This window comes from Bos indicus, chromosome 23 (assembly GCF_029378745.1).
Source record: "Bos indicus isolate NIAB-ARS_2022 breed Sahiwal x Tharparkar chromosome 23, NIAB-ARS_B.indTharparkar_mat_pri_1.0, whole genome shotgun sequence".
Taxonomy (NCBI): domain Eukaryota; kingdom Metazoa; phylum Chordata; class Mammalia; order Artiodactyla; family Bovidae; genus Bos; species Bos indicus.
Window position 1 is genome coordinate 35286392 of NC_091782.1, and position 20343 is coordinate 35306734.

General features: G+C 43.0%; 1 protein-coding gene across 2 annotated transcripts in view; it reads left to right on the top strand.

The window, feature by feature from the left end:
• Positions 1–20343, top strand: part of GPLD1 (glycosylphosphatidylinositol specific phospholipase D1) — a 51764-nt gene that overhangs the window by 22032 nt on the left and 9389 nt on the right. For both annotated transcript variants that reach the window (XM_019986207.2, XM_019986208.2), the window contains 10 exons: positions 2346–2453; positions 2681–2708; positions 2817–2956; positions 4765–4830; positions 6593–6713; positions 9901–10037; positions 13274–13460; positions 18458–18568; positions 19908–19982; positions 20085–20241. In XM_019986207.2, coding sequence (XP_019841766.2) covers positions 2346–2453; positions 2681–2708; positions 2817–2956; positions 4765–4830; positions 6593–6713; positions 9901–10037; positions 13274–13460; positions 18458–18568; positions 19908–19982; positions 20085–20241 — 1130 coding nt within the window. The remainder of the gene's footprint in view (positions 1–2345; positions 2454–2680; positions 2709–2816; positions 2957–4764; positions 4831–6592; positions 6714–9900; positions 10038–13273; positions 13461–18457; positions 18569–19907; positions 19983–20084; positions 20242–20343) is intronic.

Below are 20343 nucleotides of genomic sequence, written 5' to 3' on the forward strand. Positions count from 1 at the left end.
GTGATTCATCTAAAAAAATATTTTTGTTAGGCCTTTTGCTAGACTTTTAAGCTATATTTATGGAGAAGACCATTCTGGTGTGCTTGTAAAGTAAAAAAATGGACATCTCAATAGATTCCTTCTTATAGATACACTAAATTATGTTTTGTTTGTATTTATATTTATGTCTGGTATAATCTAAGGTTTCTTAAAGATAAAAGATAACAGTATAAACCTAATTTTTAAAATGTGGCTCTTCCTCCAACTGAAATGACTAATACCTTTGAATCAAAAACTTGACTTAGAATTCTCTTTTACTACCTACCACTGTGTATTCTGAAAGTAGGATGTTGGGGTGAGGAGTTATTTTGGAGCGTTTTTAAAAAATGATTCCTGAGAATGATTCAACTCAAAAGAATAAAAATATCTTTTATTGCTCTTTGAATTCACAAAACTAAACATTCCTTTTATTTTTTGTTGTTCAGTCGCTAAGTCCTATCTGACTCTTGGTGACCCATGGACTGCAGCATGCTAGGCTCCCCTGACCTTCACTGTCTCCTGGAGTTTGCTCAAATTCATGGCCATTGAGTCGGTGATGCTATCTAAACATCTCATCTTCTGCCACCCTCCTCTCCTTTTGCCTTCAGTCTTTCCCAGCATCAGGGTATTTTCCGGTGAGTCAGCTCTTCGCATCATGTGGCCAAAGTATTGGAGCTTCTGTTTCAGCATCAGTCCTTCCAATGAATATTGAGGGTTGATTTCCTTTAGGATTGACTGGTTGGATCTCCTTGCTGTCCAAGGGATTCTCAAGAGTCTTCTCCACCACCACCACAATTCAAAAACATCAATTCTTCAGCACTCAGCCTTCTTTGTGATCCACCTCTCACATCTGTACATGACTACTGGAAAAACCATAGCTTTGACTAAATGCACCTTTGTCAGCAAAGTGATATCTCTGCTTATTAATATGCTGTCTAGATTTGTCACAGCTTTCCTTAAAGGAGGAAAGGAGCAATTATCTTTTAATTTCATGGCTGCAGTCACCATCTGCAGTGATTTTCTGAGCCCAAGAAAATAAAATCTGTTACTACTTCCACTTTCCCCACTTCTATTTGCCATGAAGTGATGGGACCAGATGCCATGATCTTAGTTTTTTTGGATGCTGAGTTTTAAGATGGCTTTTTTACTCTTCTCTTTCACCCTCATCAAGAGGCTCTTTAGTTCCTCTTGACTTTCTGCCATCAGAGTGGTATCTGAGGTTGTTGATATTTCTCCTGCTTCTCTTCTTTCCTTGGCTATTTGTAAAGCCTTCTCAGACAACCACTTTGCCTTCTTGTATTTCTTTTTCTTGGGGATGGTTTTGGTCACTCCCTCCTGTACAGTGTTACGAACCTCCATTCATAGTTCTTCAGGCGCTCTGTCTACCAGATCTAATCCTTTGAATCTATTCATCACCTCCACTGTATAATCATAAGGGATTTACTTTAGGTCATACCTGTATGGTCTAGTGATTTTCCCTACTTCCTTCAATTTCAGCATGAATTTTGCAATAAGGAGCTCATGATCTGAGCCACAATCAGCTCCTAGTCTTATTTTTGCTGACTATATAGAGCTTCTCCATCTTCAGCTGCAAAGATATAATCAATCTGATTTCAGTATTGACCATCTGGTGATGTCCATGTATAGAGGCTTTTCTTGTATTTCTGGAAAAGGGTGTTTGCTATGACCAGTGTGTTCTCTTGACAAAACTGTTAGTCTTTATTCTGCTTCATTTTGTCTCCAAGGTCAAAGTTGCCTGTTACTCCAGGTATCTCTTGACTTCCTACTTTTGCATTCCAGTCCCCTATGATGAAAAGGACATCTTTTTTTGGTGTTAGTTCTGAACAGGTGTTAGTTCTATAGGTCTTCATGGAACTGTTCGGCTTCTTTGGCATTAATGTTTGGAGCATAGACTTGGATTACTGTGATGTTGAATGATTTGCCTTGAAAATGAACTGAGATCATTCTGTCATTTCTGAGATTGCACTCAAGTACCACATTTCAGACCCTTTTGTTGACTGTGAGAGCTACTCATAGTTTCTTATCTTTGTATAAATATTTGATTAGGGTGCCAGTCATTTGCTCTGCAGCCTTGGGCAAATTATTGAATTTTTCTGTGCCTTAGTTTCCTGTATGTGAAGTAGGACTGTGATAGTATCAACCACCCAGGGTTGTTGGCAAGATTAAATGAATAATGCATGTAAAGTCCTTTGCATGGTGTCTGGCACCTATTAATCCTGGAATCACTGCTAGCTGCTGTGACTGCTGTTGTTATCTTCAACTTCAGAATCAAAACAGCCCTTATTTTATTCTAATGCTTTTCTCAGGTATGTGCCTGCTGAAGATCTCCTGGGAATTTATAAAGAACTCTATGGCCGAGTAGTCATCACCAAAAAAGCCATTGTTGACTGTTCATACCTTCAGTTCTTGGAAATGTAAGTGTAACTGGAGGAATATTTGCAAGTGATTTTATTGTGACTTCCTTAACACACTTTCCGATGCTTTAGCTGCCTGAGTGTGGGTATTGGGTTTATGGATTTTGCTTGTTCAAAGTCAGTTGCGTGATAGTGGATACCTGTTGCTGGAACTTTTTCTTCATTCATTTGTTTCATTTCTTTGTGGAAATCACAACTCACAGTCTAAATTATTGCTTATGTTGCAGGTATGCGGAGATGTTAGCTATTTCCAAGGTAAAGGCATTTATTCTTCAAAATCTGAATTGAAAGTGTTATAAAGATACCATGAGAAGCACTTGATTCAGTTATTTATTAGATTATTTTTCTTTCTCTTTGCCATAGCTTTATCCCACTTATTCTGTAAAATCCCCATTTTTGGTGGAACAATTTCAAGAATACTTCCTAGGAGGGCTGGAAGATATGGCGTTTTGGTCCACTAATATTTACCATCTGACAAGTTACATGTTAAAGAACGGGACCAGGTGAATTCTTACTCTTTCTCCTACCAATCACTCCCTGTATTGCTGTTCCATCCCCATCATAACTCCCAGGTTTTTCAGTTGATCAAATGAGGACAAAGTCTCAGGAAGTGTTGTCATGTCCTAATGAAGCAGGGAAAGGATGGAAACTGTCACTTCAAAACTCCAACTTGCTCCCATCTGGTTGGGTTTGCTGATGTCTCTCCTGTCCTAGGGATGGAGAGGTAGATTTTGCCAAGTTCATGACCTGGGAGAAATGGCTCAGGTGAGAAGGAATCTGCTTCCCCAGCTGTGCAACATCTGTTTCTTTTGGGAGACCTCATGCTGTGGGCTGGGGTGCCCACCTCCCCATGCTCCAGCAGTGGATATGGCCATCTTCCTCTCCACCCTGATTGAGCACTCAGGGCTCCAGGGTTTCAGAGGGCATTTCACTTAAGCCCCATACTCCAAAAGAAAGTCGGAAATGAAGGCATTTGTAAGGCGCAGCCTTCTGTTGGAATCTGACATGCAGCCCCAATGGGAGAGCATCTCAACCTCCAGCTCCTTTTCTGCTCTGTCCCAGCACACCCAGGATGAATGTCAACCAGAGACTCAGATGCAGACCAGGGTAGACGAGTCTTGTCCCCAGTTCCAACTGCAACATTAGACATTTCGGCTCTCACAGCATCTGTTCATGGTCTGAAGGAGCCGAGGTTCTCTCAGAACCCATTTCCAACCACACCACTCAGGATGGAGCCCCTCCCATGCTGCTGAACTGGGCAGGGTAGGGCCGGGTCTGGATAGGGACTACCGTAGACAGAACTCCTGCAGGGAAAGGACAGCTTAAGCATCAGCCAGCAGGGGGAAAGAGGGTCTGTGGCAGCTCCTCTGTCCAGGGGATTTTCCAGTCTTCCTCTCCCTCCAAATAGTCTTCATCCTAGAATAAACTCTTATGTAATCCCCGCTCTCTTAGTGTGTCTGTTCAGTGTTAGGGAGAAAGTTCACGTCTTACATTCTATCAGAGCCTTTTTACTTGTAAAAAGGCAGACTTAGTTACCTACTTAATTATTGAGTTTGTAAATTTTTGTTTTTAATTTTTATTAAAGCAAAGGTTAGAGGCACTGCAGCTATTTTATTTGATTTTTTGGCTGTGCCCAGTGGCTTTATGGTATCTTAGTTCCCCAACCAGGGATGGAACCTGGGCACACGGCAATGAAAGTGCAGAGTCCTAGCCACTGGAATACCAGGAAATTTTATTTTAAAAATTAAAAAAAACATTTATTTGGCTGCACTGGTCTTAGTTGTGGCACCCAGGATCTTTGATCATAGTTGCAGCATGTGGGATCTAGTTCCCCAACCAGGGATCGACCCCAGGCCCCCTGCACAGGGAGTGTGAAGTGTTAGCCAGGGAAATCCCCACCAGGCAATTTAAAAAATTTTAGCTTTGAAAGGAATGAGACTGAGAAATTATAACACCAAACATCAATGGGCAGAAGGTGACACAGTTGGGAGTGATTTTCTTTCAGTCTCTAACTCTGAGATGGTTCCTGTCAGCAGGGAGAACTCAGCAGATGGAATTGGGAGGGAAGTGGGAAGCTGAGTCTGGGGGTGACCAGTGGTTTGGGGTGGTCTGTGTTACCATGGCACCACCTGCTTATCTACCCTTATTAAGTAGGACTCAGGCCCTTCACCAGTCCTGTCTGGCTAAGTCATAAACACCTCTATTCTAAGACTTTGGGGAGGTGGCTTGAAATGTGACACTGATTCTCAGAAAAATTCATGCTTGAACAGAAGGTAGAAAAACACCTAACTCGTTTGACTATTTTCCCCAGTAACTGCAACCTCCCTGAGAACCCTCTGTTCATCACATGTGGCGGTCAACAAAACAACACCCATGGGTAAGTGGATTCCCAAATGACTCACAGAAAAAGAGCATCTCACTCAGAGGGGTGCTCAGTAGACTCTGAAAACATGGGCTTTGTAGACAGAGGTTCCAGCTCCGGGGCTGCCATTGTGTGATTTTTAAACAAGTTGCCTAATTATTTTTTGAGCTTCAGCTTCCTCTGGAAAACTGGAAAAAATACATATCCATACTCCCAGAGTTGTGGTATGTGCGTGAATGGATAGAAAGCAATTACCACCTTAGTAGGGCTTCCGAGGTGGTGCCAGTGGTGAAGAACCTGCATGCCAGTGCAGGAGGTGCAGGAGATGTGGGTTTGAGCCCTGGATCAGGAAGATCCCTTGGAGAAGGAAGTGGCAACCCACTCCAGTATTTTTGCCTGGGAAATCCCACGGACAGAAGAGGCTGATGGGCTACAATCCATGGGGTTGCAAAAGAGCTGGACACAACTTAGCAAACCACATTACTAAGCTGCTCACTAACTAGTAAATGATAGCTAATCATATTATCATCTTCACCATTATTGCCATTACTGACCATATTCTTCCCATCAATGATACTGGTGGGGAGAAGCCCTTTCAGTTAGTTTCTGAGGAAAAGAGCCAGAGGGTCTGATTTGTATTCTATGAGGTGGTACTCCCTGCTGGAGTTGGGTACCAACCATTTATTCATGCATTTAATAACTATATTAATCCTATAGATACTATATTACTAATAAGATAGTACAAATTATAATATTTCCTCATCATTAGGTACCAGGAACTAGTTTAGGCATTTAGAGACCTCATTGTGAACAAGACAGAAACAGCTTCTGCTCTCAGAGGATGGATGGCCTGGTGGGTGGCCAGATGGTCACTGAACGAGAACTTGTCAGTACCCTTGAGCGTTAGGAAGGGCAAGCACTGGGCTCTCATGATGTACCACAGAGTGTCCTAACTCAGTCACAGGAGACTTCCTGTGAAGAGTTGATGCTTCGGCCAAGATATTTAAGGGCGAGCAAGTGTTAGATACTCAAAAAGAAAATCATTGCCATAAAAGATGCTAAGGAGAGAGTTCAGAGCTTCAAGAGAATTGAAAGTGTACAAAAAACAGTTCAGGGAAGCCCATACTGTTTAAGTTATTCGAATCAGGCAAGTTTTGTTTTAATATAACTGAATGTCTTTAGGTTGGGTTTAAGAACTCTAGATTGTTGGGGTCCCTACACTGGCTGATGTCTTAGGCCCTCTTTGTTCATCTGTGGCCCATCTGTAAGCATTTCTGAAACCTGCCTGGCTTTTTAGGGATCTGATATGTAGACTTGTGAAAACATAGGATTTAAAAATGTATTTTTATTGTATAATTAATTCTCCCATGTCTTTAAAGCAAAATCAGTCCACTTGCATACCAGTTTCCTGAATAGCTATGACCATTTCTGGGCCATTAATATGAAATGTTGATTTAACTTCTGATTTTTTTTTTAGTAATCTGGAAAGAATTCAAACTCATACACTTATAGAACTTTGAAGCTATAGAAAATATTTTTGTAAGGACTGGCTTTTTCAACCTTGGAAATGGGTTTATTAAAAGGTGTTGTGGAATATCCTATAGAAGTTTTTCTAAAATTTTGCTTTTTGTGTTGCTGTTTCTTCAACTTGCAGATGTTAAAATTTTATGACATTTTAACCTGGGGTTAACTTAATTACATCTTCAATTCACCCTGAATAAGGGTGAGTTGCTGTTTCCTCAGTCTTAACTATTTCATTCCTCTCTCTTTCTAACAGCTCAAAAGTACAGAAAAATGGTTTTCATAAAAATGTGACTGCAGCCCTAACTAAAAATATTGGAAAGCATATAAACTATACCAAAAGAGGAGTGTTCTTTAGTGTGGATTCCTGGACCATGGTAAGAATTTTCTGCTTTTAATGGAGAGGTACATTCTGCTTCCTGTGATACTGCATTTTGTAGGATCACTGGCTGTTTAATCGTTCAGTGAAAGTCATCTGGGCATGAGCCAGGCTCACAAGTATCCTTGGTCTTCAAGTCTGGTTTGTTCTGGAGACATCCTATGTCGAAGGTCTGAACCTCAGTGGCCTTTGGAAAGCCCAGTGGAGCTCAAGGTGGCCCTTGGGTCACTCCTGCTCTGTCCTTGGTGCAAAATGTGTCAGCAGTATTGCAGGCTCATAGTGCAACGCCCCACACCAAGGGAATGCCACTGCCTATCCAGTTCCTCCATGAGATCATCTTAAGTGTCAGCCATTCTGCTGGGGCGATAGAAGATGAAAGGGAAATAGTCTCTGATGTTTAGAAAATTTTAGTCTAATGGGGTGATAAATACAAAATTAACCATTTCTGAGTAAGATGCAACTATACCATGGTTGGTGGGAGGAGAGACACAGCCTCTCAGATTAAAAAAATATTATGTAACTGTCATCAGAGAAGGTTTCATGCAGAAGCTGGAATCTGAGTTAGGCCTTAAATAGTAGCCAACTAATAGTTTTTCGTCACTGAGCATGTATTTCTGGTAATGGGTTAGGAAAGTTTCAGGATGTTTGGAAATTTGAGCAGTCTTATTTGCCCGGAACACAAGACAAGGAATCAAAGTACTTGCGAGAGTCAGGAAGGGGAATCGGCATCAGATTGTAGAGAAGGGTTTAAATGATTTTGTGACCTGGGTGAGGGCCCCATAGAGCCTGCTTCACGGTGCGCCGCCTGTGCAGTCATGTAGAAGGTACCCTTCGTCATGCTTAGAAGGGCCGCCTACTTGGTTTATTTACTCATTTTAAAGTTTTAAAATATTTGTTTATTTGGCTGCACTCGATCTTAATTGCAGCATGTGGGATCTAGTTCCCTGACCAGGGATTGAACTGATGCCCCCTACATTGGGATCATGGAGTCTTAGCTACTGGACTACCAGGGAAGTCCCTCCCCATATTTGGTTTAATGTTCTGCTGTTATTGCCTTAACATTCTTACCTTTTTTAAATTTAAATTTTATTTTGTACTGAAGTATAGTTGACTTACAATGTTGTGCTCCTTTCAGGTGTATGGCTAAGTGATTTAGTTATACATATACATATATAGCCCTTCTTTTTCAAATTCTTTTCCTGTGTAGATTGTTACAGAGTATTGAGTTCCCTGTGCTCTAGAGTAGGTCCTTGTTGATGATCTATTTTATACATAGCAGTGGGTATGGGTTGATTCCAAACTCTTAATTTTCTCTCCCACACTGTTTCCCCTCTGGTAACCGTAAGTTTGTTTTCAAAGTCTGTTAGTCTCTGTTTTGTAAATAAGTTCCCTGTATCATTTTTTGAAGATTCCACTTATGATATGTTATTTGTTTTTCTCTGTCTGATTTATTTCACTTTGTATGATAATCTCTAGGTCCATCCATCTGGCTGCAAATAACATTATATTGTTCTTTTTTATGGCTGAGTAGTATTCTGGTGTGTGTGTGTGTGTGTGTGTGTGTGTGTGTAAATATATATATACACACACACCACATCTTCTTTGTTCATTCTTCTGTTGATGGACATTTAGGTTACTTCCATATCTTGGCTATTGTAAATAGTGCTGCAATGAATATTGGTGTGCATGTATTTTTCTGAATTCATGGTTTTCTCTGGATATTTGCCCAGGAGTGGGATTATTGGATCATATAATAAATCCATTTTTAGTTTTCTGAGGAAACTGCATACTTGTCTCCATAGTGGTTGTATCCGTTTTCATTCTCACCAGCAGTGGAGGAGGGTCAAATTCTTAATAACTTTTGAACAAGCAGCTCTGCATTTTCATTTTGCAATGAGTTCTGCAAATGATGTACCAAGACTTAGACCAGGAAGCTCTGTCCAAACACACATCACGCATGCTGCAATTATTTGTATCTGTCTCCTTCACAAAAGGAAAAGTTGTGTAAGAGAAGGAGTTTACATTCCCAAGGCCTGGCGTGATGCCTGGTATGGCTATTTCTGAATGAAAGAGGAAGCCAAAAGTGGGCCTCAGGTGAGCAATCCGGGGGCGACCTGCCAGAGAGGTTAGACTGGAAAAACAGAAGGCTGAGTCCCTTCCTACAGGGCCCTTCTAAGCTGTGCTTCTCTGGAGCCTGGGCGTCCAGGGCTCCCCACAGCTCTGAGCTGAACCTGCTCTGGGGCAGCCGACAGTTCTCATTTATCTTATGTCACTTGGGGTGGATTTCGAGTTGTGTTCCCTGAACTTGGATGGATCTAGTGCCTGGCCAGTTTGCTTGGGCCCACTCTTGTATGTGTGTGTCTGCAGTAACCACACTAAGAACAATTCGGCACCCTAAGCTGGGGGCCTTGCTGTCCCCGCATTTCTCTTGCACACAGCTTCCAGCCCCTCATGCCTTCCCAGCTTCTTGGGACTCAAAGCAAATCTAGCAGCCTCTCAATCTGAATATGGTTGGGAGGGTTTCTGGCATCATGGTGGCATTCCAGTTCATTTGTTTGTGGGGAGAAAAGGTGGATATATATATACACAAATATATGTATAGTTCTAGATTTGAGTGGACTTACCTTCTAAAAATTTTAATTTTTTAACAATTATTTTGTTTGGTTACATCCTGCACATTAATAGACTATCCTAACTTGGTTGGTTCAGGTTAATCTCAACTGACTCTTTCTTCTCGTGATGGTCCTGACCTTTAGGCTAGAACTCCCATCCCTGAGCATATATTGCGGGTATGATTTCACTCTCCTAATTTCCAGTCTTAAGTCTCCTTACATGTTGATAGGAGTCAATAAGTTATTTTTCAGCACTTGTGAAAACTTGTTTCTTAGGACTTCCCTGGTGGTCCAGTGGCTGGGACTCTGTGCTCCCAGGGGCCTGGGCCTGATCCCTAGTCAGGGGGCTGGGTCCCACATACCACAACTAAGAGTTCAGATGATGCAACTAAAAGACCCACGTGCTGCAATGAAGACTGAAGATCCTGTGTGCCCCAACTGGGACCCAGTGCAGCCAAATAAATAAATAGATGTTAAAAAAACCTCAAACTTATTTCTTAAAGTCTATGACATGAAGTGGTAGCTTTGTTGATTATGCTATGTCTTTTTCTGTCTGTAATCATTTAATTTCAGGATTCCTTATCCTTCATGTACAAGTCTTTGGAGAGGAGTATACGGGAGATGTTTATTGGCAGCTCTCAGCCACTGACACATGTTTCTAGCCCCTCAGCATCTTACTACTTGTCATTTCCCTACACAAGGCTTGGTTGGTAGGTATGAGTGTATCTAATTCCTGAACGTTTTCATCACTATTAATTTCAAGCAGTCACTCGCAAGTATTTAACATGGTGCCTGTTAACACTTCATTTTCCAATCAGTTTATCAACAAAAACATGAATTTATTGCTTAATTTATGGTAAAGATAAAACTATCTCCTTAAAATTGCTCAAAAATGTTTTTTTGTTAAACCTTGATTAAAAAAAATTATTTATTTTTTAATTGAGGGTAATTGCTTTACAGAATTTTATTGTTTTCTGTCAAACCTCTACATGAATCAGCCTTAGGTATACATATGTCCCCTCCTTCTTGAACCTCCCTCCCATCTCCCTCCGCATCCCACCCCTCTAGGTTGATACAAAGCCTCTGTTTGAGTTCCCTGAGACATACAGGAAATTCCCATTGGCTATCTATTTTACATATGGTAATGTAAGTTTCCATGTTACTCTCTCCATACATCTCACCCTTTCCTCCCCTCTCCCCGTGTCCATAGGTCTGTTTTCTATGTCTGTTTCTCCATTGCTGCCCTGCAAAAAATTCTTTGGTGCCATCTTTCTAGAGTCTGTATGTATGTGTTAGTATACGATATTTATCTTTCTCTTTCTGACTTACTCTGTATAATAGGCTCATCCTATCTAATGTATAATAGGTTCATCCACTTCATTAAAACTGATTCAAATGCATTCCTTTTTATGGCTGGGTAATATTCTATTGTGCATATGTACCACAACTTCTTTATCCATTCATCTGTCTATGGACATCTAGGTTGCTTCCATGTTCTAGCTATTACATAGTGCTGCAATGAACATTGGGGTACATGTTTTTTCAGTTTTGGTTTCCTCAGGATATATGCCTAGGAGTGGGATTACTGGGTCATATGGTGGTTTTATTCCTAGTTTTTTAAGGAATCTCCATACTGTCTTCCATAGTGGCTGTATCAATTTACATTCCCATCAACAGTGTAAGAGGGTCCCCTTTTCTCCACACCCTCTCCAGCATTTATTATTTGTAGACTTTTTGATGATTGTCATTCTGACCAAAAAACATGTTTAAATATAAGGAAGTTTGACTTTATTAAATAACCACAGCAATAAACTATTACATTATAGAATATTTTTAAAACTTCAGTGTTTTTTGGAGATAGATTATTACACGTTTTTGGGCGTCTAATGACATTAGGATAAAAGTGGGTGGCTATTATACTGACAGGACTATTATAACTTCATAAGGCAAAAGCCTGGGACACCACAATAATAAAGAGAATTTTAGGGATTCCTCTGATTTTTAAAGAACAACTGTTACCAAACTCAACTTAGGCTTCCATCACCTGCTGCATAGCAAAGTCAGTGTACTGACAGCAGGTGGTGGCGAAGGAAAGCACAGCGTTTATTGCAGGGCACCAAGCAAGGGCGATGGGGATAAGCCTCAGGTCCACTCCAATTTGGTCTCTGAGTTAGAGTGTTTTAAAGGGGAAGACCAAGGAAGCTGGGATCAACAGCCTGTGACATTTCTTAATCATAATTTCAGGGGTTAGGATGTTTCTGGTTTGCAATTCTCTGGCCAGGTGGTCCGTGGTTTGGGGATCTGTTAGCTTATCCTGCCCTGAAGAAACAAGCTGTGTTTGTACGTTAATGATGACATCTACAACATCAATTACAGTACATTAACAGTGTTATGGACAATAGTAGTTTTAGTCATCTTACTCTGGTTGATTAGTGTTCAGTTAGCACAGGATTGAGGTCAGAGGGCACAAAAAAGGGAATAAAGGTTTGGATAGAGAGATTAATCATAAACTTGATAAGGGAGCTTTGTTTTAGGGGGACTCTGTTTCACAACCAAACAGCCCAAGGATGTAAAAGTGACTGTTTTTTTTGGAGGTTTTTATAAAATGTATTTTTAAAAATCACACTTTTAAAATACAAATAACATTGCAATTTCCTTGGAACAATAAACCAACAGCCCTTCCTCTTCAGGCTGCTAATGTATTCAGCTTCAGCACAAGGAATGGGGGGTGAGTGCTGTCTTAACTGGCTGTTCATTTGTGAATAATGAATGGTTCTTCTTGGCCGCCTTCCTGAAAATCCAAATGAGGGCCTTCTGCTGGGCTCTTTGCCACATGGACAGGGGTGCAGCACAGAGCTCCTTCTCGGGGGCCATTACTGGCCAGGGTCCCACCTTGAGAATACAGACCAGCAGTGTCTCCATGGTGTGTGTCTGACCCCATCCAACAGGCGTCACACCCGTTAGAAACTGCTCTTCTCTTTTTCCTCTGTTCTGCTGTTTCTTGTTTTTAAAAAAATTATTTTTGGTTGCACTCGGTCTTCATAGGCTTTCTCTAGTTGCGGCAAGTGCGGCTGCTCTTTGTTGTGGTGTGTGGGCTTCTCATTACACTGGCTTCTCTTGTTGCAGAGCAGGGGCTCTAGGCACGGGAGCTTCAGTGGTTGCAGCATGCAGGCTTAGTAGTTGTGGTGCACTGGCTTAGTTGCCCTGCAGCCTATGGAATCTTCTGGGACCAGGGATCGAACTCATGTCCCCTGCATTGGCAGGTGGAGTCCTAAACACTGAACCACCAGAGCAGTCCCTGCTATTTATTCTTTATGTGGCCATCAGAGCCAAAATAAATACATGACTTGGTCATTCCAGCCCCAAATGAGACATTTGAACAATTGACTCAGTTTGTCCCTCTCTTTAACCAGCAGGTCATAGACTCTTATTTAGAAACATCCACTAAGTCTCTTTAATTTTTTCCAATATAAGGCACTCTGTGTAGCTATGGTAGAAATAAAATGGTCTACTTACCACAAACTTGTCTTTGATCAGCTGACAAACTGAGCTGCATCGAGCCAATTGTAAAACGATCTGTGTCACTGGCTCGAGGTGAGTTTCTTCTCTGTTCTCAGGTGGAGCCTGGAATTGTGCTTTGTCTGCTCTGGGTTTTGCATGTAGAACAAGAAGCTTTGTGAGGGTGTTTTTTGTGTGTTCAGGTTCTATGGTCCAGAAATGCTCCGAGGCCTTGATTTGTCCAATTTCGTCTTTTGTTTTTTTCCTCCGGAGAACAAGACTGAATCCCACAAACAATATAACCTCAGAAGTGAATATAACCTCTGAATATTTTTGGATGGAAAAACCAATGAGAGGAAGTTAAATTCTAAAATCTAGAAAGGAACAGGAGACAGTTCTGCCCAGAGCTCTCAGTAGCACTGCCGTGGGTTCTCTCTTCTTCTTACAGGGCAATGACTTCAGCTGATCTCAACCAGGATGGATACGGTGACCTGGTGGTGGGTGCCCCTGGCTACAGCCACCCAGGCCGCATTCACATGGGGCGCGTGTACCTCATCTATGGCAATGACCTGGGCTTGCCCCCTGTCGACCTGGACCTGGACAAGGAGGCCCACGGGATCCTGGAGGGTTTCCAGGTGAGGCCGCATCTCACATTTTCCCTTTCAAAGTTGATAAGCCACTGCCAGCCTTTCCCGGCACACTCTCCAGGATAAATGTCCAATGGCGAGAACAATGATAGTAACAAACAGCCAGGGGCCTGCATCTGTGTAGTGACTTTTATTTTGAAAAGCATGTTCACTTCATTGATCTCATTGTCTCTCTATCTTTTAATGGTTTGTCCGACACCTTCCTAAACACCCATACTATCGAGTGCCTTTGAATAACCAATCAGGATGTGATGTCTTGATAATATGATAATACAAAACCTTGTTTTGTTTTGTTGGGGTGTTTTTTTTTTTAATATAAATTGTTTTTTTATCTTGTAAGAATTTTATTTAAAAAATTTAAAAACATTTATTTTTGGTTGTGCTGGAGCTTCATTGCTGTGGAGGGGCTTCCTCTAGTTGCAGTGAGAGGTGTCTACTCTCTAGGTGAGGTGTGTGGACTTCTCATTGTGGAGCTTCCCAGGTAGCTCAGTGGTAAAGAATCTGCCTGCCATCGCAGGAGACGTGGGTTCAATCCTTGGGTTGGGAAGATCCCCTGAAGGAAGAAATGGCAACCCACTCCAGTATTCTTACCTGGAAAATTCCATAGACAGAGGAGTCTCATGGGCTATAATCCATGCGATTGCAAAGAGGCAGACACATGCGTGCATCTCTTGTTGGAGAGACGGGCTCTGGGGGGCACGAGCTGCAGTAGTTGTAGCACGTGGGTTACACGTGTTGCTGTTTCCTTCTCCAAGGGATCTTCTCAACTAAGCAACATGTTGCTTCACAGCATGTGGAATCTTCTTGGAGCAGAAATTGAACCCATGTCTCCTGTATTGGCAGGTGGATTCTTAACCACTGGACCACCAGGGAAGTCCTCTTGGAAGAATTTTAAATTCACAGAAAAGTTGTAAAGACAGTCCAGAGAGTCCCCATGTACCCTCGACCCAGTTTTCCCTGTGTTAACATCTTACATAATTATGGCATTCTTGTCCAAATTAGGAGACCAACACTGGTCAATTACTATTAACTAAACTCTAGACTTTGGTCAGATTTTATTCCTTTGTGTTAAGTGGTTATTCATTACCAGAAAAATCCCACAGTGACTGTACAGATAGATGTTCCACATGAAGGCAGCATGAGTTCCTCTTGGAAGCACTAGAGACCTGGAGGGTTTTCCTCCTGGACATGATTGGTATTCGTCCTTACGTGAGGGATAAGTAAGGAGGGGCTGATTGAGCTCTGTTACCCACCACAGATGAGTGTGGGGTCTTTGGTGGCACTGCAGACTCCAAATGTCAAGCATCAGGGGAGTTGGGGGTCAGACTTTTACTTGTCCCAGACACCCCACTAAACCTTTCATTGTGGAGTTAATGGTGTGAAAAAATAGGATGGTGCTCCTGAACATACTTTAAATAATGAAAAGTCCAGTGGTTTATAATCTAGTTTAAGCTCTGATAGGTCTTCCCTGGTGGCTCAGATGATAAAGAGTCTGCCTGCAGTATAGGAGACCCAGGTTCGATCCCTGGGTTGAGAAGATCTCCTGGAGAAGGAAACAGCGACCCACTCCAGTATTCTTGCCTGGAAAATCCCATGCATGGAAGAGCCTGGCAGGCTACAGTCTATGGGGTTGCAAAGAGTTGGACAGGACTGAGTGACTTCACTTTCACTTTAAGCTCTGATGGAAGGAGCCCCTGAGTCCAAGAGGTGTTACTAAGTTGATGGCAGAGTACGTGATCACACAGTCCCAGAGGGACAGGGACAGCATTTTCTGGGCCCTTCTGACACCACATGAAAAAGTTCCAAAATAAATTAACCCATTCCTGTTACTTCTTTCTTCTTCACCAAGCCATTCCCCTGTCAGACTGTGGTGTAAAGTATAATCCTTTGGGCTCCTGTAGACAAGGAGTAAGAGAAGCAGCTGCTTCCTGTGGATGGGAAACTCCATCCAAGATCCTTGGAGTGAGGAAGGAGGTAACTCCATCCCTTTGTCTCCCAGTGTCCTTAAGTAATGGGGAAGATGCCGCATATGGCATGCGAGATGGGAATTACAAGATGGGAATCTTGTAGCCATCATTCTTGGTCTGCAGTTAACCTTTCTGGTCCTTATCTATAAAATGGAAGATTAAGATAGATATCTCAAATTCAGTTCAGTTGCTCAGTTGTATCTGACTCTTTGTGACCCAATGGACTACAGCACACCAGGCCTCCCTGTCCATCACCAACTCCTAGAGCTTGCTCCAACTCATGACCATTGAGTTGGTGATGCCATCCAACCAATCTCATCCTCTGTTGTCCCCTTCTCCTCCTGCCTTCAATCTTTCCCAGCATCAGGGCCTTCCCCAATGAGTCTGTTTTTTGCATCAGGTGGCCAAAGTATTGGAGTTTCAATTTCAGCATCAGTCCTTCCAATGAATATTCAGGGTTGATTTCCTTTAGGATTGACTGGTTTGATCACCTTGCAGTTCAAGGGACTCTCAAGCATCTTCCACAACACCACACTTCAAAAGCATCAGTTTTTGGAGCTCAGCTTTCATTATGGTCCAGCTCTCACATCCATACATGACTACTGGAAAAACCATAGCTTTGACTAAATGGACCTTTGTCAGCAAAGTAATGTCTCTGCTTTTTAATATGCTGTCTAGGTTGGTCGTAGCTTTTCTTCCAAGGAGCAAGAGTCTTTTAATTTCATGGCTGCAGTCACCATCTGCAGTAATTTTGGAGACCAAGAAAATAGTCTGTCATTGTTTCCATTTTTTTCCCCATCTATTTGCCAGGAAGTGAAGGGACCAGATGCCATGATCTTCGTTTTTTGAATGTTGAGTTTTAAGCCAACTTTTTCACTCTTCTCTTTCACTTTCATCAAGAGGCTCTTCAGTTCTTCGCTTTCTGCCATAAGGGTGGTGTTGTCTGCATATCTGAAGTTATTAATATTCCTCCTGGCAGTCTTGATTCCAGATTGTGCTTCATCCAGCCTGGCATTTCGCATGATGTACTCTGCATATAAGTTAAATAATCAGGGTGACAATATACAGCCTTGATGTACTCCTTTCCCAATTTGGAACCTGTCCATTGTTCCATGTTGAGTCCTAAATGTTGCTTTTTGACTTGCATACGGATTTCTCAGGAGGCAAGTAAGGTGGTCTGGTATTCCTATTTCTTTAAGAATTTTCCAATTTGTTGTGATCCACACAGTCAAAGGCTTTGGCATAGTCAATAAAGCAGAAGTAAATGTTTTTCTGGAACTGTCTTGCTTCTTCTATGATCCAGTGGATGTTGGCAATTTGATCTCTGGTTCCTCTGCCTTTGCTAAACCCAGATTGAACATCTAGAAGTTCACAGTTCATGTACTATTGAAGCCTCACTTGGAGAATTTGAGCATTACTTTGCTAGTGTGTGAGATGAGTGCAATTGTGTGGTATTTTGAACATTCTTTGGCATTGCCTTTCTTTGGGATTGGAATGAAAACTGACCTTTTCCAGTCCTGTGGCCTGCACTGAGTTTTCCAAATTTGCTAGCATATTGAGTGCAGTAAAAAATTTAATAGCATCGTCTTTTAGAACTTGAAATAGCTCAGCTGGAATTCCATCAAGCATCTGCCTATTTTAGAATGCTATGCTTTTTCTTGGAATGAGTTACCCTGCAGGAGGGCTTGCTAGTAGAGCTGGTGTTGATGAAATGAACCTATTTTCAGCTGGCAGGGGCCCCTTCTTATGGGTCCCCAACCTGCCCCAGCTTGCTTCTATCTCCAGGCAATCCTTTCTCATTTATCAAGTACCCACCCCACCTCCCCCTACCTGGTAGAAAGGGGCTGTGTTCTCGGATGCCATTGCACATCTGAGATTAACCAACAAATAAGAGAGAGATTAACCAACAAATAAGAGATGTGGGTTCTGGGCTGTGTGTGTGTGATGTAGCAAGCATCATTTGTGCAAGACTCTTCATTGCTAGATAAGCTGTGAAAGGATAGGAGAACCTCATCAGTTACCTTTATGTCTAGGCTGATTCCAGACAGCAGGAGATAGAAGATCTAGAAAACCCACCTTGGAAGAAAATGGTACCTGAATGGGCTGAATTTTCCATCTGTAAAACATGAAATTAGAGGCTAATATTCCATGTAAAATGCTTGAACAGTGTCTACAGCAGAATCAATAGACCCTTCGGTAATGATGGAGATGCTTTAAAGCTGTGCTGTTCAGTATAGGAGCTACTAAGTGTTTTGATTTCTGAACATTTGAATGTGGCCAGTGAAACTGAAAAATTGACTAAAGTAATTTAAATGTTACAGCCACATTTATCTAGTGAATACTGCACCGGTCAGTACAGCTCTAGAACATCTTGAATATTAGACAGACATTAGTTGCTGTTAAGTGATTATCATTTTGGGTACTTTCCAAGAGGAGTCTAGTCCTTAATAAGGATACACAAGACCATTTTCTGAAAACCTAGAACTTTTAAGGACCTATACTCTTTTTTTTTTTTTTTTAATTTTAATTGGAGGCTAATTACTTTATAATATTGTGGTGGTTTTGCTATACATTCACATGAATCAGCCATGGGTGTAAATGTGTTCCCCATCATCTCTCAGGGTCATCCCAGTACACCAGCCCTGAGGACCCTGCCTCATGCATCAAACCTGGACTGGCGATCTATTTCACATATGTTAATATACATGTTTCAATGCTATTCTCTCAAATCATCCTACCCTCGCCTTCTTCCACAGAGTCCAACAGTCTGTTCTTTACATTTGTGTCTCTTTTGGACCTACATTCTTCTCTCCGGCACCTTTTCTTCTCCTTGAGGCAGACAGATGTGCCAGAAACATCTTTAGGGTGAGCTAGCCATCTGGAGGGTCATGGATGTGTTACGAGCAGGCTACAGTCTTGTTCCTCGGTCCTGGGTGCTCGATGGGGTCCCCAGGGAGTGAGGTGTGCTCTTCAGAAGGTTGTGGCTCGGCCCAGGGGGAGTAACTGGTGTCTCTTCAGCCCTCAGGTCGATTTGGCTCGGCTGTGGCTGTGCTAGACTTTAACGTGGATGGCGTGCCTGACCTGGCGGTGGGAGCCCCCTCGGTGGGCTCCGAGAAGCTCACATACACAGTAAGGAGGCTGGTGGGGAGGGGAGGATAGTGGGAGTGGAGGCTGGTGCCCATGGAGCCTCCGGAGAGAAGCAGGCAGAAGGGGTGCCAGGCAGTGTTTGAGGGGAGATGATCCCGGCCCTCCATTCAGGCCCTTGCTGTGACCTCAGGTTACCTGGCAGATCCTGTTCCTGCCTCACTGGCCTCAGTTTGGCTTCACAGGTGGGATTTTCCAATTCCACCAGGTCCTGCATTCTCCTTCCCTCCATTCCTCCCCTGGGGATGCTGAGAGATGGTGAAGGGAGGCAAAAATTCCAGCTAATCCACAGCTTCCTGTCATGGGGCAGGGAGGTGAGTCCCTGGATCCTTCCTCTCAGGCATGGAATCCAGCACATTCCCTCTTTTTCTCCCTGAGAGCAGAGATCCTGGCCCACAGGGCTCTCCTCCCCTGAGTCCTCACCATAGCCGAGCACCGTGAGTGGCTGTGGAGTCAAAAGCCCTTCGTCACCCTCTCCCACCGGGTTCACCTCTTCCCCTGTCTCGTCAACTCTTGAGTCGTGGGAACAATTTGTCATCCAGACCCATCGGGCGCCCTCATGTTAGGACTCATGCTCATCTAGTTCCTTCTACCTGGAAAACCCCTTTTCCATTTTTCCCCCCTGTAGCAGGTAACGCATCACTTCCTGGAGGAAGTGTGATCTAAACCTTGGTTCAGGGGATTCTGTCGTCCTGTGCTCGCTGCCCCTTTGTAGCTCCTCACACTGCAGTGTCACAGTTGCCCCTTGGCCAGCTTTTGGGGAGGGTAGAGATTAGTCTTATCCATCACTGTGTACTCAGTCCTCAGCTCACCATGGAAAGGAAATGATTCTAGAAGGAGGAGGGATGGAGAGAGGCAAGTTGTAAGATGGGAACAGGTTCATCACACAGTAACAGCACGGCCTGTGTCCCAAGGCAAGTGAGTGATACTGACAAGATGTACTGGTGTTGAGAGAAGTAATGGGCTGGGTTGTGGTGGTGGTGGAGCTTCGTGGAAGAGCCAGAAGCTGAGCTGGGCTTTGATAGGGTCATGGGCAGTTGAGTAGCTCATTCTGCAAATATGGTGAACAATTATGGACGGCAGACCCAGAGCAAGATGTGGGGGAGACCATGATGAAAATGACGGTTTCTGCTTTGGGGACTGACTCTTAATAATCTGATGGAAGAGGCTGATGCAATGGACTGGACACTGACTTCAGTCAGTAACTGAGCTCCTGACCCTACAGGGCTCTGACGGTGATTCCTTTCATCCTCAGTCATCTTTGTCTTGCTCTTATTTAAGATTCCCGGGTCTCACTATCACGCTGTGGTTTGTCCTTGTCTAGGGTGCAGTGTATGTCTACTTCGGTTCCAAACAAGGACAACTATCTTCTTCCCCCAACGTCACCATCTCTTGCCAGGTATGTTGACCACCTTCACCAGGTACAGAAAACAAGAGCTCACCACATCCTAATTGCCTCAAGGCTGAATTAAAGGTGGTTGGGTTCCCGTTTTCTCTTCAGGATACCTACTGTAACTTGGGCTGGACCCTCCTGGCGGCAGATGTGAATGGAGATAGTGAACCGGACCTGGTGATTGGCTCCCCTTTTGCTCCAGGTGGAGGGAAACAGAAGGGAATTGTGGCTGCATTTTACTCTGGCTCCAGTTACAGCAGCCGAGGTAGTGCTTGCTAGGGTGGGGGTGGGATGGGTGGAGATCCCCACTGCTCTAGTCTGTGGTGCCTTCTCTTGCATACGGATTTTGGTCCTATTTTCCTTGTTG